The sequence below is a fragment of the Saccostrea echinata genome, unplaced genomic scaffold, assembly GCF_033153115.1.
Source record: "Saccostrea echinata isolate AGI-Se365-2 ecotype Australia unplaced genomic scaffold, CSIRO_AGI_Sech_v1 ptg000002l, whole genome shotgun sequence".
Classification (NCBI taxonomy): Eukaryota; Metazoa; Mollusca; class Bivalvia; order Ostreida; family Ostreidae; genus Saccostrea; species Saccostrea echinata.
This window is the reverse complement of record NW_026889751.1, coordinates 2,260,971-2,285,864: the sequence shown is the minus strand read 5'-3', so window position 1 is coordinate 2,285,864 and position 24,894 is coordinate 2,260,971. Positions and strand designations below refer to the sequence as shown.

The window sequence follows — 24,894 nt, the reverse complement described above, 5'->3', positions numbered from 1 at the left end:
TGGGTGATCAGAAAAGCTCACTTGAGCAAAACACCGATACAGAGAATCAAGTATCTTAGTGTATTCTTCTTGTGAACCAAGCTATATTAAAAATCTGGCCAAAAACTGTAGGAGGAATAGTACTAGTATTTTGAAAAATTGTTTACAGACAGACAGATGGATGGACACCTTACTATTGCATATGCTCTTCTGGTCTCTGACTAGTAGATTTAAAAGTTCAGTTTATTTATTTTTTTCAGATATTTCTCCAGTCATCCAATTATATTATCAACAATAGTGTGCAATTTCAATTCAGATTTGATAAGATAGACACCAGTAATGCAGTCTGGCTTTTCTAAATGCAGTCTACTGCAATTAATCACATTGCATATTGCATTTAAAGGCAACATATATTTTTGGTAAAACCAGGCAACCATTTTCCAGGCTGCTCTCTGATGTCCTGCCTCAAATGATATGCACAATAATCAAAGAAAGATAACTCTAAACAGATTGGGGTTCCTTTATCTAGCTGAAGAACACATACAATACACAGTCATATTGACTATGAAATTTATGTGTAAAAATATTGCAAAAAACTATTTTAACTCATCAAAATTACATTGTATAAGCTGTGCAGTTTGAATCTTTGTTAAAGAACTATATACAGTAAAGGCACCCCCCCCCAAGTCATTTTTTTAAAAATCTCTTGAAATGTGGACAATTATATATATTTGTATAAAATAAGTTTGAATTAACAAAATGCACTGTTGATTTGGGGAAAATATTGGTATTTTCATCTCTGTGACATCACAAACTACTGAGATTTCCTGTTGGTTTTTAAAAAGAGTGAAAATAATAAATGAATTTTGTTTAGATCTGACTTTTGTTTTTATAGAGCACAATCTTGCTCGAGAACTATTTTTAAACTGAAATTATCATTCTACACAATACATCGAAAAATGGAATCTGAGCATACCTGCACTCAATATTTTCCAATCAAATTATCGCTGTAAGATATACTATTTTCTTTTTATTAAAATTCATTGAAATGCTGAATTTACGTCATTTTTTTTGACATTATACTTTTATTTAAATCACAGTGGATAAAAAATGTTTAATGCTTTGAAGTCTGCATATATTCTAATGGTTTGGATCATAATTTAAGATTTCCCCATGAAAGTTTCATTTGGGGGGGGGGGGGGGGGCAGATATTGGTGATTACCAAATATAGTCCTTTGAATCCATTCTAATTACTTTATCCAGAGACTGTTGATAATGAAAGCTATTTCTTTTCAAATAACCATTTTTTAAAAATAAATATTCAAACATAATACATATCCCCTCTAAATTACAGAGGATCTGGTAGAAAATAACAGTTTCTTTAATCTAGCTCCACCGGGGATAAAGAAACACTTTGGCTGGTGGACTGATGGGCGGAATCCGCAGACGTTGATTGCTGCATAGAGTCGTCATCCCCATCATCCCCCATAATGCTTTGTAGTATATTTCCTGTTGAGGAAATAAAAGAATATTTTTAGTTTAACTTGGTGAAACTGAATTCCATAATGCTTTGTAGTATATTTCCTGTTCAGAAAATAAAAGGATATTTTTAGTTTAACTTGGTGAAACTGAATTCCATAATGCTTTGTAGTATATTTCCTGTTCAGAAAATAAAAGGATATTTTTAGTTTAACTTGGTGAAACTGAATTATCATTACAAAATACTGATGCATTGATGCTTAGTAAATGTTAACAACCATAAAATACTTTTGTTAACTGAACAGTGGGACTTACTGGTCACTTTACTGGCAAGTTTGTTTAAGCAACATTGTTGTGTTTATGAGATTGCTTATTTAGGCCATCCACAATACTAGTGCTTTTGTCAATGTAATTATCTTGTCAATGTCACAATAATCATCATAAAAAATCATCTCAGGTTTCAGACAATACTGACAATATTATTATTACATGTATACATTTCTATTAAAAAAAATGGGAGTCCTTTTATGCCTCCTCCCTGCATGGGGCCATGACTAGAACAAATCTGAATTTACATTTCAGGAGAAAGCTTGCATACCGGTATAGATTTCAGGTTTTGAAAACTTGTATATATGTAGTTCTTGAGAAGAATATTCCTATTTATTTCTACATGAAAAATTTTGACCCCTTTTGATCCCCATCTTAGATTAAAGGGCCAAGGTCTGAACAACTCTGAATGTTCACCACACGAGTGAAGCAGGTGACTTAAAAGGAGTATTTCTTACCAAAGAGGCCCTGAGACTGTTTAGGTGGAGGTGGTAATCCAAAAAATAGCTGTCCTATTTGGTCTAGATACTAAAAAAAAAAAATAAAACATTAAACAGAAGCAGACATCTCATTTTTTCTACTGGATTATAATTATGTATCCTTTGTTTAAGTACTGTTTATTACATTTTCAGCAGTGAAATACTGTATTTCACTGTTGAAATTGTAATTAACAGTCCTTAAACATTTTACTATAATTTATTTATTCAATAAAAGTGATATTTTGTTACATGTGTGAAAGAATATCAGAAGTGTGGCAAAACTCGAGATTTTCCTTCCCTTCACAAAGAATGTTTTAAAAATACTCCCTTTCCTGTTATAAGATAGAGTAAATAAACCATCCTGATAGAAGCTAAAACTGCAAAATCCCCAAATATGTTATCAAAGTCAATGTTTACAATGTTTTCAATTTCAAAATCTCTAAGCTATGACATCTCAACCACTCAAGTATGACTTCACAGCCTATGACACTGATTTACCAAAAGACGGTGGCAAAGGGAAAATCAAAGATAATGTAATAAACAGAAAATTCAAGGTTTTGTAATTGAATATTCTTTGTTTAAGTAATGTATATTCAATCTTTTGCAGCTGTTACACATAAAACTGGTTTTACCTGGACTTGGAGACAAGGTCATAAGGTGATAGCCAGTGACATGGCTTGACCTTGACCTCAAGAGACATGCATTTTACACTATAGGTTACTGGTAACAGCATTCTAGTATTGTTTCATTTCACTCCATTAAATGGTCCAAAATTTATAGCATAGACACACACTGAGATATCATTTCAAACATTTCATAACCCTGTGACCATGCATATGACTTTTGTCAGATATACCCTTGATTCTAATTCATTGTATACTTTTTAAGTTATGATCAATGACCTAATAGGATGAAACAATTAAAGTCAGACCAAGATAAAAGCCCAGACATGATTTTTGGACAGACAGAATACACAGCCACCTTTAAAGGGCCTAGACAAAGTTGCATTGTTTACTATTTTGAATGTCTATTTTTATTCAAAAATGACTTCAGTTTAAAGATTAGAACTTACATGAATATTCTAAAAATTCAATGACAATGACATTCTTTATAACATCACACCAAACATCTGTGTTTGTAAACAGGGCACAAGCTCTGTTATTGTTAATGTTTACATTTTACCGGGTGTGTTCAATTTGTTTAGTCTGCCATTACTGAGCACGGACTGACAATACTGGTGAGTTCATTTTTCGCTCGCATTTCTACTCTGAATTTTCTGGATTAGAGTTTTCATATTTTTCATTAATACACAACAAAATTTCTACTATTCTTAAGTATTATGGTAAAAGTTTACTTTCTGAAGGTGCAGGATATGTGTCAATCAAATGCATCACTAAATTCATAGTTTTCACAAATTCCAGATAAAAGAAATTTCTAAGCATGCTTTTAAAATATTTCGGTGTGAAATGCTCTAGCTATGAATAAGTAGCTAAATAAATAATGACATATGATAAATGAGCAAATGACTATCTCGAGAAAATAAGGTGTCACTAAAATTATGTGATCTACAGTACTTTCCAGGAATTTTTCCTGGTGTGTCAAATACCTTGATCTCTTATTTAATTTAAACAATTTATCAACAAAATTAAATGAAAGTGGGTATCAGGCTGATATAACCCTTACCTGTGTCTGTTACCCACCCTAATTCCTTGTTTGTACTCTTATATTTACTCCTGATCACCTAGAAAAATGAGGATCATACAAACCTCTCTGTATGAGGGATCTCTGTTTATTGATACTTGGTATTTTTCACATAAAATAGAGAACACAGCTACCCTTCCCCTGTAAATAAATTTTAAAAATAATAAATAAAATATTTCGTGATGACACAATAATGCATTGACTGCCTACAAGTACTTTTATGAAATTGTTACATGGGTAACAATGTTTTCTGAACAGTACATTAAGTGTTTCCCTTAAGAATATTATACGCAGGTAGGTTAAGGCTTCCCAAAGAATATCACATTACATCATGTGCAGTCACTTCTCTGAACTACCAAGATACATGTATGACGTCATAATTGAATATGACGTCAAGTCACTGCACACTTGAGCTGTCATGAAGGGAGAGTGTCATAAAGTTCACGCCTTATTACAAACAACATGTAAATGTTAGAACACTATTGTAAAATTTATGTGTCTTGACTATAATTCTAAGCCTAAGTGTGTGTAATTATTATTGAATATTAAAATGTTACTTCATTTAATTTCTCTAGAATAACATTACATGTATTTAATACGATATTGCAAACACTTGACTTCGAAATGCTCCCTTTTACAGGACCTTGATTAGAGATAAAATTTATATGTGTGTAAATAACAGGCTAAAGCAAGTGATTAATAAGGATTAACTTTTAATATTTTGTGAAAATTTATAACAGGACAATGTTCTCTAGATGAATCTTGCTGGGATACCGATGGAAGTGTAATCGCTTTGCTTTGATATAAATTACTATGAAGATTGCAATATACCCTCAAATGTATGGGTAAGTTGAAATTCTCATGCAGTATTTCGTACACTAATAATGCTATGGCCTGTCCCAAGCACTTTTCATGTACAATAGAATACAATAATTTTATCTATGTATCAAAATGTAAATAAAAATTACGTTATATGCACTTTCGCCAAGGCAATTTATATGCAACACTTGAAAAAATTATAGTTGACAGTCACTTGATCAACCCAGTCATGTGATGTAGCAATAAATGTGTTGATCCTTAGTGGGTTAAAAATTTCTGGGGAGCTTATAGAGGGAGAGGCACTCAATAGGATGATTATGGTAACTTTTAGTGAGTACTTACCCTTCTACAGCTAATAGTAAGAACCATAGAAAGTTAAGGAGAGGGTGAACATAAGGGGGACCACTCCGTACATCAGGGTGATCTTCTGTGTATTTAACAAAGGCAACCTGTGCTGTGTCTTTGTTTTTCAAACATAAATATCTAAAGAAAAAAAAATACAGAATAACCCATTTGACTACAGTGTTGTCTAAAATTTTATATGAAATACAGGAGAAAAACTTTATAGTCATCATAGAAGAAAAAGACTGTAGGTTTTGCAGGTTTTCATATTTTTTAAGGAAAATACAGGTAATTGGTACCCTTTTTAAAACCATTTCAGTTGTAAAAGTTTTCAGACAGTTGTTAGAAAATATGTCTTTATATATTATATTTTCATTTATTAACAAAAAGTTTCCAAAGAGAAATTTGAAAAGTAAATCTTACTGCAGAACTGCCTGTGCTATGAACAGGTCTACTTCACTTGGGTAACCACCTTTTATATGGCACTCTATTAACATAAGGGCACAATTCTTTCCATCATGTGAATGTATGAGATGATATCTTGCTTGCACATAATTCTTTTCTGCAAAAATAGAAAATGTACTATATACATATTAGTCTCTTTTTTCAGGGGGGGGGGGGGGGTCAGAAATATTGGAAAATCATATAAAATTTTACTGCAAAGAAAATGGTGCAAACATAAATTTTGTTTTCATCTAATTCTAATACAGATCACGGTAGAGAGAAGAGATTTCGACACATTACCAACTTCACTTAGTAAAAATGTTTAAAGTCTTTAGTTAGCGCTTAACTCTGAGTCTCTTATACATGTTTAAAAATGTGTTGAGTTACACGACTGTGTTGGGATATTGTATTACTAATGTATATGGTACAGACTGACCATCCCAGAAGGACAGTCCCAGCTTCTGATGGAGATCAGGATGGCCACGCTTGTGTTGTGAGTTGACCTTCATTGTCCATCGAACAGCGGCCACCACAAAATTCTGCCTTTCTTCACTTTGGGGTTCCATTCCTTTAAATAAGGTTATTATTTTTTCTGGAAAACAAAAGTTTAGGTAATTATGAATATTTTCAACATTTTACTACTCATACAACAAATCTTTGTGAGAAATGTGAATACCTATCATGTCCTCTGATACAGGAGTTTCTGACTGATTGAGGAGATCTATCAGTAAAAATGACAAATCTGTGAAACTGGATGTCTAAAATGAGAAAGCACAATAATTAAAAAATAGACATTTCAAATCTCTCACATAAGTAACGTTATAATGCAGTAGTTTGGGATATAATATGTACCGTGGATATTGGCTTGGCTAGCTCTGTGGTTAGAACACCTGACTAGTGATACAGGGGTCCCAGGTTTGATTTCCGGTCCAGTCATATATTTTTCTTTATTTATTCCCCCTTTCTTACTACATTTTTTTGGGCCAGTGTGGTAAGTCTTGTTCAGGTGATATAAAAATCAGTAATTTCTGAAAAGGTGAACTTGTGTTGTTGTGTATCTTTCAGGTCAGACTGTTTAAGGAGTAAGTGGTACTTTGAGGATACTTCCAAATTTATATGCCTAATCATGGCTTTGCTAAACTTGGGAAGATTTGTAGAGATTTTTTCCTGTATCTTCCTATGTAAAACTTTGATCGCCCTGTTGTTGCCCCACTCTACTACCAGGGGGTCACAAATTGAACAAATTTAAATCTACATTATAAAATGAAGCTTTCACTAAGATTCATCTTTTCTGGCCCAGTGGTTTTGAGAAGGAGATTTTTAAATGATGCCATTAAATTTTCACTAATTCTTAATTATCTCCTCTTGAAAGAAGGTGTGGCCCTTCATTTGCCTTGCACCCAAAGATGTCCAGTGCTAAGTCTGGTTGAAATTTGCCAAGTGGTTCTGGAGAAAAAGGATGAAATTGATGACAATAACAGAGTATGGACAAATTCTGATCACTTGAGCCTTTGGCTCAGGTGAGCAAAAAAAGTACACTTGAAACCCTGCATATAAGAATTGTACAACTTAAATTTGAATGATTCTAAAATGATCTAAAATTGACCTTTGCTAAATATTTTGAAAAGACCTAGACTTGAAAATATTTTTTTTTTAAATTTCTTTGACCTTGATTATTATCAATGAACAACTTGGCTCAGCTCTGTATGTGATGGTGAAACTCCCATTAAAGACCCACTTTTTTAACGTACAGTTTCCTGAGGAGAGGGAGTTTCCTGTAATTTATCGCCTCATTAAAAAATTATGGCCTGTCATATATTATACAGAAACTGTATTATACCCTTACAACTATATTATACCCTGTCAAATATAAGTTTCAACTTTACTGACCCAGTGGTTCTTAAGATTTTTTAAAAGATGCCATGAAATTTTCACTTAATTCTTAATTATCTTTTGAAATAGGGCATGGTCCTTCATTTGAACAAACTTAAATCTCTTCACCCAAGGATGCTTTGTGGCAATTTTGGTTGAAAGTGACCCATTGGTTCTTGAGAAGAAGATGAAAATGTGAAAAAAGCTGACAGGCAAGGAACAATGATCAGAAAAGCTCACTTGAGCCTTTGGCTCAGTTGAGCTTACGAGACAAACAAAAAATAACATTAAACAAACCGATATATAAACATTTAGAAAAATAAACATACCTGGTCATGTTTCATCAATGTTAAAGCCCCATGATAGAGTAGGCTTGCAGCTTCTTTGTACTTTTTCTGTCCTTTATATCTAAAATATTAAATGCCAAATAAATAATAAGTATGAAAAGTTTACTTATGTGTCATTTTAAAATGTAGAATTAAACAAGAGGCTCATGGGCCACATAAAGATATTTCCTACATATTACTAATATGTAAACATTTGATCCACTGTTGTGGTCTCTCCCTACCCCCAGGGTCTTGATATGAACAAGCTTGAATCTACACTACCTGACAGAGGATACTTCTGTATTAATATGACTAATAATGGCCTAGCTGTTCTTGAGAAGAAGATTTTTAAATATAGTTCCTATATTTTCCTATGGTAAACTTTGACCCCTGTTGTGGCCCTGCCCTACCCCCAGGGGTCATGATTGGAAGTCCAAACCAACTTGAATCTACACTACATGTACCTGAGGATACTTCTATAATAATATGACTAATCATGGCTTTGCTGTTCTCAAGAAGAAGATTTTTAAAGACATTTCCTATAAATTCCTGTGTAAAACTTCAACCCCCTCTTGTGACCCCACCCTACCCTCGGGGGTTATGATATGAACAAACTTGAATCTAGAGTATGTGATGAAGCTTTCATCTTTTCTTGCCCAGTGGTTCTTGAAAAGAAGATTTTTAAAAGATGCCACCAAATTTTCATGAATCCTTAATTATCTCCCCTTGAAAGAGTGTGTGGCACTTCCTGTGAACATACTTAAATCCCCTTCACCCAAGGATGCTTTATGGCAAGTTTTTTTTTTAAATTGACCCTGTGGTTCTTGAGAAGAAGTCGAAAATTGTGAAAAGTTTACAATGATGATGACAACAGACAATGGGCAAATTTTGATCAGAAAAGCTCACCTGAGCCAAAGCCTTTGGCTCAGAAGAACTAAAAATATCTTGTATGCTTCTTATACACAGAAATAATTTAATCAAAATAATTTAATCAAATAAATACAAGCCTAGGTTCGATAATGATAATCATAAACTATTTACTAGCTTATATAATTCTTCAATGCTGGAATCGTAATTTATCATGTTATGATCTCTATGATTAAACTACAAATATAAAACCATCTACAAAAAAAATCATCTTTCGACTCCATCTTCAATAGATAATGTAACAGGTAACGAGTGGGTTCGCCCCGATTACATGTTCACTCTGAGTGGTTTTGCCCCCATTAAATCTGTAACCTGTAAGGCCAAAAAAATAATAGTCTTGTTTCCTGCTACCAGCCTGAAAAAAATAGGGTAGGTAGGTAGGAAAATTATTTTATTTTATATTTTTATTTTATTTTTTTCCGACGACATTTTTTAGGATATGAACTAATACAAGATCAAAATAAAAATGTCACAGGTCAATATTGTCTTTTAAAATAAAACTTTCATGTCTTTTTATGCACAACTCAAGTGGTACAGTGAACTCGCCAATTACGGGTCACGTCAGGCTGTTTTGTTGATATTTTGCAAAGTTGTTTGATTTATATTTTATGCAACATATGTATTGAAAGTACAAATGGTGAGTCATACAAGAGTCTTTTTATTATTAAAATAGGTAAACGGGAACAATATTTACAGTCGTATTTCAACAAGGCCTAGTTTCCCCACTTACGAATCATTTTCTCCATTTCCTGGTCATGTGACTTCGTGGTCTTATAATATGAAGGGATCGTTTTGTAACATGATTTTTATGATGTGGAAGCATAAAATAATTCATGCAGCTCAGAAAAAACATAAACAACCACAGAAAAAAACAGTTTTAATTATTAACAAAAACAAAAAAAACAAACAAACAAATAAAAACAAACAAACTATTGCAATATGTAGTAAAAAAAAAAATCAATAATAAAAATATGACTATATGTCATATATATATCTGTTAGAATTAATATGAAAAAAAGTACTGAGAATATCATTTAATCTCAGTGTCCTCTGGAATGTTCATTTATTTTTTTTATTTCAAGAGAGTTCAGAATTAAAAATCTATTATTTTGTAAAAAGTGTAATTACTGTCCCATCCACCAACTCTTCACAAACTCATTTTGAGTGACAGGCGTGGCGGGAGGGTGTGTATTGGAGGGACTTGGAACCGGTTGTCAAGTGGTATCAGCTGTAATCTCTCACATGTTACAAAAAATTACGAAAAAATGATTTTTCTGGACCTTAAATACAGCCTATGATAACAATGAGGATTCGCAATAAAAAAAAGATATTTTAAGATTAAAATTATACAATTAAAGTTTAAAAAAATGTATTTGCAAGGTAAACTCTATTTTATTTTTTAAGACATATTTCCCTGGTAGAATACTTTCAAAACTCAGGGTAAATACATGGTTGCCCGAAGGGTTTGTAGATTGAGTTTTGACATGTTCCATGTCATGAGATTACGTGAACCGCAATAGGATAAACTACTACAGTTTGATTTATTAAGCAGTGTAAATTTATTTGAGCAGTGATCATTATGATTGATTTCTGAGTTATAACTGAATGCATATGCCATACTTTCGAGCTACTATTGTTTATCTAGAACTTTTAAATCAGCCATGCTGCAGCGAACAAAAACAGGGTTCGAAATTCACTATATACAACTCGCAAAACGCGAGTTAGAATTCCTAAATTGCGAGTTAAAAATTAGGTAACTCACAAAAACTTGCGAGTTGATTTTTTTTTCTTTTTTCTTTTTTGCATTGAAACTGTAGCAAAATTATTTAATATGACAGAACACAATGCTTTTGATTTAAATCAGTAATTTAACTAAAAGTCACACTGTAGTTGTATTTTGTGTATTGTACAGAAGTTACTTCTTCCTTAAGTTACATGTATTTAATTAATTTATATAAATTTAACTTTATATGAAAATTGCGAGTAGTCTTATAAAATTGCGAGTTCACTTTCTTGGTACTCGCAATTATTTGCGAGTTGTAATTTTAGGGAGTTTCTAACCCTGAAAAACAAAAGTAGCCTGTCAATGAAGCACAAACATCCCTGTCTTCAATGCACGCATTTCATAATTTCGTTTGTCGGATGCTCTTTTAAAGTTGATTTTCAAAATTTTGCTATTGATTACAGAAAGAAAGACCAATTCTTCATGACCAGTGTATTTATTAGGTTTTTTGGGCTTTAATTTTAACAATATGGCATAAAATACACACGAGTGACCCGGAATTGGAGACGACCCGGAATGGGCGACTCCACTGTATTTTATGAAAGTCCATATTTAAAACAAGAATTTCATGAAATGCTTGTTTTGTGTCAACACAGAAACTGATTACGGTGACAGATCCATGAAATTCCAAAAATTCCCGATTTTTATTCTTCCAAAACTTAAAAAAAAACTTTAGGGTAGGGTGCAAAAAAATAGGGTAGGTTGGGTAGCAGGAAACAAGACTATTATTTTTTTGGGCCTAATTCAAGGTGTCAAATTTTTCTATGTGTGTATTTTGACCATTTGCTGACAATTAAATCTTCAACGTTTTATGGGTTTTTTTCGTGTGTGCTGTGGGAAAGGTTTTTATTGTATCTTAAGCGATCTACACGATACACATATTTGATTGCGATTTTAATAAAGTAAATCTGCTTCGATCAGAACAGAACGTTAAAATCGGAAATAATTATTTAGTATTGATCGACAACTCATAATTGAATTTAATTAAAGTGCTCAATAATTATGTTAATCTAAACACTCAGTGCTAGCTAAAACGACTGAACATCAAGTACACTGTATGATTGAAGAAAACCACTTGGGGCGAATCCACTCAGAGCGAACAAGGAAACGGCGCGAAACCACTCAGTGCGAACAGTTTACAGGGGGCGAAACCACCCGAATTCATGTAACACGACAATAATTTCCGAGCAAGCTGTTCTTTACTGAGCTGCCGAGAAGTCAACACTTTTGAAGGATCTTCTCGTAATTAAATATCAAACATTAAATAAACATGCCTGAAATACAATGTTCTATACATCTGATGTGCTTCATAATAGTTTCCAGCTTCTACACAAGACTGACACTTGGACAAAACACGTTCAATTCCTCCAGTACGGCGATCAGTCGCCATCTTTGTTGTGTACTGTCAGTTTTCAGATTTTTCTAGATAGATCGAATAGGCAAAACTAATCATTCAACGAAAAAAAGATTATTCTTATAATCAAATAATTTTTATGAAATTTTAAAGAAAATATTCGATGGATTACATGTTCGGAAATTATCAAAGAAATGGTAAAAAAAATTTTCGTTTTGCTAAATAATTTCTTAGAAAGAGAAGGCTAACTGCTTGAAAAGGATGAGAATGGGTTTTTTTTTTTTTGAATACATCATATAGCTTACTTGATTTCTGTCATTATCACCTTTGAAAAATAATAATATTTTTTGTATGTATATCTTTTACTGAAGGTTGTGTTTTATACTCATTTATACTCACTGACTTCTGACCCAACTCTTTTTTATATATAAAATTATAAGTAAAAATAAATAGGCATAAATAAATAAATAAAATTATATGCTACACCAACAAAATTCAATAATTACAGGTATATCTATATTTATATATAAATAAAAATGCATATTTATTTCATGGTAATATATATATTTTTGAAATGATTCTGAATGAATGGATTTTATCTTCCCTATGCTGATATTAGACTTACCAAACAACAAAGGTGGCTGAGGTGAATGTAACGTAAGTAGATTTGCTAATCTGGCATCTAATTGACATCATCACTGTATTTTTTCAGCTTAATTGTACGTAAAAATACATACTGAAACTATATCACTAGTTTGATATTAATCGTAAGATAAATCAGGTCGGTACAGTCATTTAATTTAGCTAGCTATGAAGCATAATGAAGCTTTAACTAGCTATTCAAAATAGCTTGATTTAACTATTTATTAAAACGCATTTTTTCTCTCACGAATATGCTTTTTATGAAACAGGCGAAAAGTTGCAAGTATGTGACAACTCGATATTTTACTGGATTTAAACAATACTGTTTTTGAACACTTTTAAGCAAAAGATGTAATTCCATTGTTTGAGTATAACTAATCTATACGTCAGTAACTCCACCTTGTATTTGGTGAGGCATGAATAAGTGTGAATAATTTAATTCTGATTTTAACATGCCACTTGATTGGATAAGAAATTTACTTTATATCGTATAAATTGGGTTGCCTATGTCACAATGACTTGCGTCAAAAACTTATCGATCCGCCTGATGTTACATTTAAATTTTGTACAATTTGAAAAGTCATTTTTAAGGGCAATCATCTTTTTTCTTACACTAAATGAATGAAAATTAAATTATAAGGAATGAAATTAAGGACATTGGCAAGTCAAGGTTTTCCGGAGAAAGAAGGTTTAATACATGGGTTTTTTCACTTATAAAATAGTGATTGAGAGTGATCTCCCGTGTAGAATTCTCTAAGCGGTGGAAACCAATAAAGCGTATGTTACAGCGGTAAACAAAAGCACGTGTACTTCCTTCAACGGGTAGAATCATCTATTCTATACAGCAAAAAAGAAAAGTAGAAATGGCTTTGTTGTACATTTTATTCAGGGACAAAGAGCCAATAGGTCGTCATTTACGATAGTTGTGCTCAGTATGCTGGGAAGGGCAAAGATGTGACATATGCTGAAAGGTAGGCCGACTGAGAACAGTTCTTAGCTAGGTCGTGTGAAGGAAGCAGCATTTAGTAACTACGAATAAAAAATAAAAATAAAACAATGCCAATATTTTTGTTACAATGTGTTTCAATCAATTAAGTCAACTACATGATTAAAACAATCAACCAGTCTCTTGATCAATTTTAGCTGTTAAGGGAAGCAACTCAGAAATAATGATCGGTGCCGGTATATCCATGTTTTGTTCCGATATATAATTTTTTAGCCAAAATTTCTAGAAGTCATAGGAAATGAAGATACAATAATGTATATAATACAAAAACTGTATGAAATAAGTGGGTTTTGGAAAAATATTGTGGTGAAAAATTATGTAGGTCCTTTTTATCAACATTTTACATAGGAAATGCATTGAGAAGTGTAAAAACATTGATTTCACAAAATCTAAAAAAGAAGGTTGGATTGGTAGGTTAAACGGTCCAGAATATAGCCTGTTTAGTACATTTAAACCTACTCAAGAGTTCTTGAAAAATTCTATACGATAACTAGGAACCTTGCCAATGTCCTTAACAGCTACCCAATTTATACGGTATAAAGTGGGTTGGAACAGTTTACCCTTTTTTATAAACCGCTTCGTGGTTTATAAAGCTTAAACTGCCCCAACCCACTTTATACCATATAAATTGGGTAGCTATTAAATTCATTCCTTAATTACTGCACATTAGTGGAGTGATAAGTTGTTAACAAGAATTGCACAGCATCCTTTTTAGTTCACTAAAGAATAACTGTTATGTCACAAGAAGGTCACAATTCAACTAATTTTTATTGCCCCAAAACTTTTAGAACTTTGCTTGCAAATGCCATATATGGCAAGAAATTGGTACTGCATTTTTATGTGATACTTTTGTAACCAGGGTACATTCCCTATTTATCTTTTTATCCAGAGCATAAATCTTCTTCTGTTCAGAATATGGTATTATTGATCAGCAACATCAATGAATAGTTGACACAAGAATTTATTCATTTTATTAATAATTTTTTTCAGTTAAATGATTACTTTCAAAATGCAGACATAAAAAAAACTAAAAGCAATATAATGTTATCTTCCAATATGACTTTCTACTCTCTCAGGCCAACAGGAGCACAATTCTAAACCCTTTGAATATTTTTATAATTATTCATCTTTTATTCATGAACAAAAAACAATTACATAAATGAGATAGTTGAAATTTTCCTCATTTAATCTTATTTTTGAAAATTATTTTTTTAATAAAAAAAACTGTCTGATGGAAAAAATTCTGTGCAACCAATTTTTAAAGTTTTGTTAATTTGACATAAAATAGCAGTCTGGTATATCATTCTATATTATCATTTAATATCATGACTATTGTATATAGTAAATGACCAAATGTGCATTTTACACCTGTATACATAATTATCAATAAATTATTGAAACATTTTTGGTTTGTTATTCTTATAGTTTAAAGTGATGGAAGACAGTATATCAACCCCAAAGGATCGCAGTAGAGTGAATTCTCCTGCAATTATGAGTAATCCAGGAACTCCCCGATCAGAAGATGTAAGAGCTACACCCTCCCCAAATCAAATGAGAAGGGGACACAATCCTGCACAAGCCATGCAACTCAGTCAGCAGCAACTGATGCAGCTACAGCAGCAACATCTTCAGCAACTCCAGAACCAGCAACTAGCACAGCAACAGCAATCTCAAAGTAAATACACCCAGCTGCTTGCTGTTATTGAGGACATGGGGAGAGATATTCGACCAACCTATGCTGGGAGTAAAACCTCAGTAGAGAGACTGAAGCGTGGGATTGTTCATGCACGCATTCTTGTTCGAGAGTGTTTGATGGAATGTGAAAGAAGTGCCAGGACCTGACAAATTGTGTTAACGCTAAAGGAACATTTTTGGCATCTCTACGTATTTATGTTTTGTTTACTGGAGTAAGGATTGAAATGGTGGATTTTGTCAAGTCATTCTTGAAATCATTTTTAAACTTCTCATTTTTAAGAGAAAATCATCATTTTGAAATTTACTGTTATAATTTGACATCTACTTTCTAATATACAATTTTTTTAGAACACAAGAAAATTATGTTTATTTTCTGACATCATGCTGGGTCATGATGATTTTCTTAAATCTTCATATATCTTCATTCATTTTGAATTGTTATTATAGCTTCTAGTCTATTTATCAGGTTGCATCATATATTGTAACATTTGTACATTTGATGCTGGATCCTTATCAAGTCAATTGTCAATCATGGAAAATATTTTAATTAGCACACTATATTAATTTTTGCAATGTTGAAGAAATAAATACCTGTGAATTGAAAAATAATTTTGAATAAAACTTTTGTCAAGTGTGTGAATTTTATGTTATAATTTTATGCTTGTTCAACCCCAGTTTTCTACTGGAGAATTCCATTAATTAACATTTTATCTGTTATTGTTCACATCATTATTTATCCCACATTCACAAACCGTGGTTCAATTTAGAAAAGGGAATTAATGTCAATTCTTAAGACAGGTGATCAAAATACATTTATTTCATACATTAGAACTTTTTTATAAGTACTTGAGAAAAATAGTTCATTGGTTAAACTGATGCTTCTGTGAAATCTGAATTGAAAAGTACATGTAATCTTGGTATATTTTGTCTGTTCTTTATTTAAATTTAATCTTGGTCACCACTTTTGAATTGTCTCAGGTAACTTGTAAAGGTCCTCTTTATATCAGGTTAGGGATAAATACCACTCTAGATATTTGATGATGTTTGGAATATGTTTTCTACAAGAATATCTGAATTAGTGCCAGATATCAAAATGCAGGTAACTTTTAAATATTAATGAGAGTGTTCCACTGCCTGTCTGTCTATCAGCACTTAATGTGACATGATGATGAATATTTTCCAACAGTCAACCGATATACCTGCTCATGTACTTTATATTTACTACAGTAAAACATGCTTATACATGTAACGAAGTGCCAGGGACGGATGATTATGCTTTGTTATAAATGTAATTCGGGATATCCGTTAAGTTCACAGTATAGTTTCAAGCCACAAGGAAAGAAAAGCGTCAATTCGTTATAAGCATGTTTGCTATAAGCGTGTTTTACTGTATGTATATATATACATGTACCTGAGATTCAATGGGTCAAGGTCACAACTTGATTCAAGTAAGCATAAAACTAAGCCTTATAAAGCATTCTTATGGAATGTGAAGCATGGAATATTAACTGTCATTGATTAATCTCATCACGTACCATTAGTAAATACAATGTAGCTGGTACCTAAAAAGTTAAAATAAATGTGAATATATCTGCTATTAGTATTAAAAAGATGTATTTAGAATGTAAGGAGAGAAATGGCAAAGATCTGCATTAGATACATTTACTGTCAAGATGACAACCATAGATGTCACGACCAAGTCCTCTTCAGTGTCAAAGCAAATTAAGTTAACAATCATATCTGTGGTCTTACTGAATAAACTTGTAATAAATTAACAGTTTAGAGAATAAGTTATGGGGAGAAAGTCAGCATCACAGTTAAATACATGTTTGGTATTGATCTTGAGATGATGTTTGTTTAAATTTGAATACAAGATGGTGTAATTTTCAGTTTTAATTTTGGGTCTTGTATACAGGGAAGAATGTCCAAGATTTGTCAGGTTTTAGACACTGGATTCTACGCTGACTCTGTGGAATGGTGTCCATGTGACGGTAATCATGACATCCTGCTCTGTGGAACCTATCAGCTGGACGAGAGTCAAGAAATGGTAATCGTAATAGTTGATGTGTTGCAAATATAACAGATATTGTTTTCCTCCATTCTTCTCTGATTCTACCTTACTTTAAAATTTGTCTTTGAATTATAGTCGTATGTCATTAATAATAATGTACCTGGTACTTTGTAGCCTTAAACTGTACAATTGTGTATTCATTTCAGAAACAAAGCAATTCTGATGAAGCAAAGAAAATGAACAATCAAACTAGACATGGAAATGTGCAGGTCTACAAACTAAACACAACTGATGAATCCAATTCATTAACAAAGACTTCTGCTATTGGTTTGTAGATGACTTCTATTTTATGGGGTGGGTGGATGGGGGGTCATGTGATGGTATAGTATTTCTCATTTGTTGATCAGTTTCAGATATAGCAATTTTGTCATTCTCAAAATTACCCAGGAAAGTACATGCACAAATCAAATTTCTCTGATATTGATTATAACTGCTTAATCTTTTACTTTTTTGGTAACTTAATGATTGGATGATCATTCAACTACAGTCAACCTCGTTATCTCGAACCCGGTGGGACTGAGAAAGAACTTCAAGATATCCGAGGGTTTGAGATATCGAGGGTAAATACTATGTGGTTAGGACTTCCCAATCACTTCGACATATCCATGGTATTAGAGATATCCGTGTTTTAGATACTGAAGTTCAACTGTATTACAGGCTAGTATATATATTCGCCTGTAAGTCAGATTTTGGAGAGTTAAGTTTTGGTCCAAAACTCTAATGTCCGATTTATATTTGAGTCCTAGAAAATTTGGTATCTTTCTGGAAGAGGAAATATATTATAAAGATTGACAAACAAGGCAAGCAAAATACCTATTGTGGAAGAAATATGAAAGTTAAAAATTAAATCTCAATTATGAAAAATATATCTTAAAAATTTAGATTTATGTCCCAACATTGGTATCTTTCTGAGAAATATTTGACATCTATTTAGTCAAGGGTCATATCACAAACATGATTTAAATGCCAGTGTTTGTTATGAACAGTGTATATAGCATAGTGATTAGCTTGTTAGTCTTGAAGAAAAAATTGATACCCAGGATTTTTATTTCTTGGGTTGGAATCCCTAGCATATCACATTTCTTTTAAGTTATAGAATTATTTTTGCTGAAAGAATTTTCTGCAGAAAAGTTTTGTTATAAGCATATAAAATAAAGTCAAAACTTAGTCTAATGCAGGAAAAGAAGAACTAAGGTTACCATTATGCATAATAAACAAGACAAGTGCTTCCAGATTTCAGTGGTCTTATTTTTGTTTAAATTGTAAATAAAAGATCAAATATCAATGTCATATCCCAAAACATTCTCTGAAACACAGGTAAATACAATAAATATTAATTTCATAATGGCAACATATTCTGGCAGAAAACTGTACCCACTTATATGCGGTCAATAGTAGATTCATCAAAAATAATCTGAAAAATACAACCAACTTATAAGCAAACTGACTTATAAATGAGCATATATGGCATATAAATAATAAAAAAGAGATAGAAATCGTTCAGCGTCTTGAGAATGAATCAAAAACTTTTCTCTTTTTTCTCAAAATATTGATGAATATTTCAGAAATGCCAGGTGTTCTTGACATTAAATGGAGCCCAGATCTGGATGGAGAAAACCCTGTCTTTGGATTGGTCAATTCTGTTGGTACAGCTGAACTGTATGTGATGAACCACAGAGATGAAATGGGTGGTGGATCCACAGCTACTGAGATAACAAAGCTTGCAGGGGTGACCCTCGGAGAAAATGTATTGGGTTTGTCCCTAGACTGGGCAAACAGAATTACTAAGAGGTAAATGAGAAATATTTACTCATCTTTTTTAAAGACAGAGAACTTGATACTTGTCTATTAGCTGTGTAAAATTCATAGTTCTTTAAATAGTCTGAGCTTACTTCAAGAAAATGTTTTTTAATAATTAACTCTCTGAATCATTTTGAATCCAATGGCCAGATTTTTAAATGACTTGATCAAATATTAATGCATCAAGTTAATGTTCTCAAAAAAAAAAAAAATAGCATGTAACATACAGCATGTTTATTGAAATCTTATAATGCATAGAACATTTTAACAATTTAAACCATTAATCAATGAGTATTTTGAATTTTTTTCATTGTTATACATATGGAAAGACCATTTCATAGGTTGAATTACTTCATGCAGAAATGATCTTTATAATTTTGACCTAGTGACCCTCCACAACTGACTACCTCCTCATCAGATGGTCATATTCATGTTCACCAGCTGATTTCAGGGGACCTCACTCTTCTTTCCTCATGGAAAGCCCATGACTATGAAGCTTGGATTACAGCCTTTAATTACTGGGACACCAATGTTTTATTTTCAGGTGTTTATAAATACAAAGCTTTATGATATGGCAAAACATTTGTACATTGTAAATTAAGTAAATCTAAGCATTTGCGAAATGTTAAGACGCTTTCATATTTGTGCATTCTGTACTTTGCAAGTAACTTTTTATCACTAGTATTTTTATCGTTGTAATGTTTTACTGTAAGGGGGAGATGATTGCCGACTGAAAGGCTGGGATCTGAGACAGAAATCTACCACACCCATCTTCTCCAGTAAAAGGTAGTAAATAAAGTTAAAACATGCATTAATTTTACAATATTTACTGTGTATTTAAAATGGAGAATATTACCCCCATTCTGTTCTAGCACAATATTGTACATTAAAATTAGTAAGCCAAAAAGTAATTGTATTGTCTGTATGTCCTGAACACTTTTATAATGTGAAGTGATAATATTTTTCAGAATTTCATGTTATGAGATGAATGTTCATGTCTTACCGGTAATTACAAATACTGTTTGTCTTGTATGTAGACATGAGATGGGTGTGTGCAGTATTCAGTCTAATCCAGTCAGAGATCATCTTCTCTGCACAGGCAGGTGAGGGAAACTTAGTTAAAATGTGAGTGAAAAATAGATTTTAAAAATAACTAATGTATGTAAAGCAATGTGTGTTTTCTACAAACTCCCTAAGATATATGTTTCATACTGTGAAGAATAAGGAATATTGGGTCTTTTTTCAAAACAAATTATGTACTGACTTCATTTATATATTTTCTTTTTTCATTTTCTGTCATGACTATGACCGGGACATATAGTGTTTGTCATGTCTGTCTTCCATCCTTCCTTCTCTCTGTCTGTCACAGTTTGCATTTAGCTCAGTTTCAAAGAGACTATTCAAGATATTTTTATCAAACATCATATATTTCTTTGCATATTGGTGAGAGATTTTCAACTGCATCAAATATTTTTTAGACCTTGACCTTCCCTTTGATCTTGACCTCACTTTTCTTTAAAATTTATGTTTAGATAAGTTTCAAAAAAAATATTGACAGACCAGAGAGCTGTAGTGTCACCCATAGATAAAATTATATGTATATTTTTCTTAACACAAAAAGTTGCACTTGGTTCTGGATTTATTTCTCCAAATTCTAACCTCTACTACACAAAAGCTCGATTTCAAAATAAACAAGCATTCTAAGAGTATTGCATTAGCAATACTAGTCCCCTACCAGCAAGTGTAATCTGGTTCCCATTAAGAATTGAAAATGCCATAATTCCGTCAAAAATCAATGAATCTGAACGAAATGCAAATTAACTTGATCTGTAACTCATCAAGGTTAAGTCACATACCAAAAATCAGCTCAATATCTGCAAGCATTTAGAACAAAATTGTGGAAAATCCTGAAAAATTGAAAAGGTCGTAATTCCATCAAAAATCAATGAAGTTGAACGAAATGCAAACTTGATCTGTAACTCATCAAGATACACTCACATACCAAAAATCAGCTCAATATCTGCAAGCGTTTAGAAAAAAAGTGCGGAAAACCAAGTGGGACAGACAGACGGACAGACAGCTAGACAGACGGACGGACAGACTCAAAGGAAACCTATAGTCCCCTCCGGTTTCACTGGTAGGGGACTAATTACATAGATCTCTATCAATTACACTTGTAGCTGAAATCTGCAAGAAGTGAATTGGACTAAATTGTGTTAAATACCATCCAAAATGGCAGTATAAATGGGAAAAAATTTTATGATCTCAACTTTAGACCCAGGAGGGTTATAAACAGTGGTTATGGGGAATGTTTTATTGTGGAAAAAGTAAAAAAAAAATATTATTGGAATACACGATTTGAGGTGCAGTTTAAATGTGCAGAAAAATATATCTAGAAACAGTGCACATTTTTGTGTAAAATAAATATACACTTTTTTCAGTGGGTGGCACTGTAGCTCTTTGGTCGTCCATCCCAATTTTTTCAGACCGATGAGCTAGGATCTGCAGCTAATTTTTATCAAACTTCCTAGTATGCTGATACTTAATAGTGAGAGCAAGTCAACTACATCAAAAATGTTTGACCTAGAACCTCCCTTTGACTTTGGCCTCACTTTTGTTAAATTTGACCTTAGCTCATTTTCAAAGAAATTATTAAAGATTTTTTTTTATATAACTTCATTTGCTAATACATATTGATGAGAGCTATTCAACTGTGTAAATTATTTAGACCTTGACCTTCTCTATGACCATGGCTTTACTTTCTGAAATTTGTGTTAGCTTATTTTCAAAGAAACTATTCAAAATATTTTTTTATACACACATTTACTGAAACATACTGGTGAGAACTATTCAACTACCTCAAAAAATTGACCTTGACCTTACTATTTTATTTTGCATTTAGCTCACTTTCAAATAAACTACATGTATTTATTCAGATATTTTTTTTTATCTTAAGACACAGTGATACATATTGGCAAGACCTATTCAACTGTATTTTTTTTTTCACTTTGACCTGTACTATGACCTTGACCATATTGTCTTATTTTGCATTTGGCTCAGTTTCAAAAAATGTATTCAAGGTATTTTTATATAAACACATATTCTGATACATAATGGTGAGAACTGTTCAACTTTGTTCAGAATATATGCCCTTAAGCTTATTTTTCTTTATTTTGCATTTAGCTCACTTTCAAAGAAACTATTAAAGATATTTTTATCTAAACACATGCAGTGATATATATTGGTAAGAAATTATCAACTGTGTCCATTTTTTTTTACTTTGACCTTCCCAATGTCCTTTGACTTTACTATTTTTTGTGTTTAAAAATCAGTTTTAAAGAAACTGTTCAATATATTTTCATCAATGTTCACACCCCAGTACAAATTGGTGAGAGCTATTCAACTGAATCATAATTTTCTGACCTTAACCTTCCCTGTGATCTTGACCTCACTATTTCTCATTTACCTTTGTCTTAAAGAAGCAAGGTACATTTCTTTTCATGTTGTTTTACCAATGAGCCTTGGGTGGGGCATTCATGCCCTATGGACATATTTCTGGTTTCTAATGAAAGTAAAATTAATACTAGATGTTTATATACTAGTAGCTTTGATACATGCACTTGTGTCTCAGTATTCCCACGTCTGAGATAAATGCTCCCCTGTTAAAGTAGATATTTTTATTAATATAGCTATGATGAACACCTCTTAGTGTGGGATAACAGGCAGATGAAGCAGCCCCTGGGTGACACCCAGTTAGGAGGGGGGATATGGAGGGTGAAGTGGCACCCAGAGCATGGTCACTTGATCCTCACAGCCACTATGTATAATGGCTATCATATAGTGGATGCTCATTGTGTATCAGGTAACCACATAGCATGTAAATTATAAGCTTAATAGAAATGAAATTTATCGAAAATTCACAGTAGTTTTACTAGAACAAGTACTTGTGACCCATGTAGATGCATTGTTGAAATGAAATGGCACATACAAATTACATAGTCTAGCATACATGTATGAATGCAAAGAACAGGTTATCACAATAACAATACACTGTATTTCTGCCTTCTCTTAACAGATGGGAAAATGTCTGTGTTACATCGCTATGAGAAAGATGTCTCTCTCGGATACGGTGCAGACTGGTGTCATATTGTCTCACTCAAAAATCTTATAGCAACTTGTTCATTTTATAACCATTCTCTTCAGTTATGGCAGTTTGAAGTGCAAAACCAAGATGTTGGATAAAAAATTATTAAAATAAATAATTAATGTAAGAAAAGAGTTCTTTTATTTTTGTCTCTTATTAGGAGGCGCATTAGATATTGTGAGCTTATTTTTCAGTTATTATCAGGGACTTGTGTAATAAGAAAGGAGGAAAATGCAGCAGTCCAGATGAGGATTCAAACCTGAGGCTTTGAATCACTAGCCAGGTGCTCTACCAACTGAGCTATCTGGCCACCAGTGATCAAACATGCCAGACCACCACTCATGTATGAGTGATTGCCCTTTTGCATCAGCACTGAAACTTTCATTATTAGCTCACCTGAGCTGAAAGCTCAAGTGAGCTTTTCTGATCACATTTTGTCTGTAGTCTGCCAGTCTGTCCATTTGTTTGTCCATCTGTCTGTCTGTAAACTTTTCACATTTTCGATTTCTTCTCCAGAACCATTGGGCCAATTTTAACCAAACTTGCCACAAAGCATCCTTTGTTGAAGGGGATTTAAATTTGTTCAAATGAAGGGCCATGCCCTCATTAAAGGGGAGATAATTCAGAAATGGTGAAAATTTTGTGGCATGTTCTCAAGAACCACAGGGCCAAAAATGTTTAAACTTACAGGAAACCTTCTTTGCATAGTGTAAATTCAATTTTGTTCAAATAATGACACCTGGGGGTAGGTTAGGGTTACAATGGGGGATCAAAGTTTTACATAGGAGTATATAGGAAAAAATCCTTAAAAATCTTCTTCTCAAGAACAGCAAAGCCATGTTTAGCCATAGTGATATGGAAGCATTCTCAGGTAGAGTAGATTCATATTTGTTCAAATGATGACTCCTGGGGTAGGGTGGGGCCTTAATGGTTGATCAAAAGTTTTACATAGGAATATGTAGGAAAAAAATCCTTAAAATCTTCTTCTAAAGAACAGCAAAGCCATGTTTAGTCATATTGAAATGGAATCATTCTCAGGTAGTTTAGATTCAGTTTTCTTCAAATCATGGCCCCTAGGGGTAGGGTGGGGCCACAATGGGGGATAAATTTTTTTACAGGAATATGTAGGGAAAAAATTGAAAAATCTTCTCTAGAACAGCAAAGCCATGTTAAGTCATATTGATTTGGAAGAATTCTTAAGTAGTGTAGATTCAAGTTTGATCAAATGGTTACACCCAGGGGTAGGGTGGGGCCACAATGGGATATATGGGGGGGGGGGGGGGGCATGCAAATCAATCATATTGGATAACATATTTACATTCCACATGTATTTTGCTTATAAAGTGTAAGGAAAGCTATGGCATTCAACACACCATAACAAAGACAGGGAGACAAAAGTTAAAGTATGCGTTTTATGCACAAACGTTGAGCGCCTTGGAAATGCAACGTCATAAGCGAAAATCAAAATTCACACTTACATTGAACAGAAGGCTGTTGCAAGGCTCTTCCATTAACTGTAACTTACCCGAAGGATACAGGGATTTTAAAATATAAATCACATTTGCAATCAAGACAAGTAGTTAAAAAATGTAAATATAAGCATTGAATCATTATTTTTTGAAAGATGTAGTCTCATAACTGCAACGGTGTGTGCAAACAAATTTTTCATAACGCGCTAAAGCGCATTACTCAATTTGTTTGCAC

At 32.7% G+C, this 24,894-nt stretch overlaps 3 protein-coding genes across 3 annotated transcripts; 2 read left to right on the top strand and 1 right to left on the bottom strand.

Moving 5' to 3' along the window:
* Nucleotides 1–485: 485 nt before the first annotated feature.
* Nucleotides 486–11,891, bottom strand: LOC133178343 (Golgi to ER traffic protein 4 homolog). The gene is made up of 9 exons (XM_061313076.1): nucleotides 11,753–11,891; nucleotides 7,772–7,850; nucleotides 6,247–6,328; nucleotides 6,007–6,162; nucleotides 5,550–5,688; nucleotides 5,127–5,267; nucleotides 4,031–4,106; nucleotides 2,244–2,313; nucleotides 486–1,488 (listed from the first exon to the last, which is right to left on the bottom strand). Exons 1-9 carry the CDS (start codon nucleotides 11,866–11,868, stop codon nucleotides 1,361–1,363), a joined length of 987 nt encoding a protein of 328 aa, XP_061169060.1. The 5' UTR covers nucleotides 11,869–11,891; the 3' UTR covers nucleotides 486–1,360.
* Nucleotides 11,892–14,905: 3,014 nt separating this feature from the next.
* LOC133178342 (cyclin-dependent kinase 2-associated protein 1-like) lies at nucleotides 14,906–15,809 on the top strand. Its single transcript, XM_061313075.1, has one exon. The coding sequence runs from the start codon at nucleotides 14,915–14,917 to the stop codon at nucleotides 15,320–15,322; it is 408 nt and encodes a 135-aa protein (XP_061169059.1). The 5' UTR covers nucleotides 14,906–14,914; the 3' UTR covers nucleotides 15,323–15,809.
* A 1,258-nt stretch (nucleotides 15,810–17,067) lies between these two features.
* LOC133178341 (diphthine methyltransferase-like) lies at nucleotides 17,068–23,310 on the top strand. Its single transcript, XM_061313074.1, has 8 exons — nucleotides 17,068–17,222; nucleotides 17,393–17,513; nucleotides 18,812–19,037; nucleotides 19,433–19,590; nucleotides 19,760–19,832; nucleotides 20,084–20,149; nucleotides 22,736–22,908; nucleotides 23,122–23,310. Exons 1-8 carry the CDS (start codon nucleotides 17,097–17,099, stop codon nucleotides 23,286–23,288), a joined length of 1,110 nt encoding a protein of 369 aa, XP_061169058.1. The 5' UTR covers nucleotides 17,068–17,096; the 3' UTR covers nucleotides 23,289–23,310.
* Nucleotides 23,311–24,894: the final 1,584 nt, after the last annotated feature.

Excerpts from the sequence above, each read along its gene's own strand:
- LOC133178343 (XM_061313076.1), bottom strand. The coding sequence starts at position 11,868 with ATGGCGACTGATCGCCGTACTGGAGGAATTGAACGTGTTTTGTCCAAG. Across the intron at positions 6,329-7,771 it reads CATTGATGAAACATGACCAG|ACATCCAGTTTCACAGATTT; the intron begins GTATGTTTATTT and ends TTCTCATTTTAG. Across the intron at positions 5,689-6,006 it reads GGGACTGTCCTTCTGGGATG|AAAAGAATTATGTGCAAGCA; the intron begins GTCAGTCTGTAC and ends CTATTTTTGCAG.
- LOC133178342 (XM_061313075.1), top strand. The coding sequence starts at position 14,915 with ATGGAAGACAGTATATCAACCCCAAAGGATCGCAGTAGAGTGAATTCT.
- LOC133178341 (XM_061313074.1), top strand. The coding sequence starts at position 17,097 with ATGTCCAAGATTTGTCAGGTTTTAGACACTGGATTCTACGCTGACTCT. Across the intron at positions 17,223-17,392 it reads TGGACGAGAGTCAAGAAATG|AAACAAAGCAATTCTGATGA; the intron begins GTAATCGTAATA and ends TATTCATTTCAG. Across the intron at positions 22,909-23,121 it reads GGATGCTCATTGTGTATCAG|ATGGGAAAATGTCTGTGTTA; the intron begins GTAACCACATAG and ends TTCTCTTAACAG.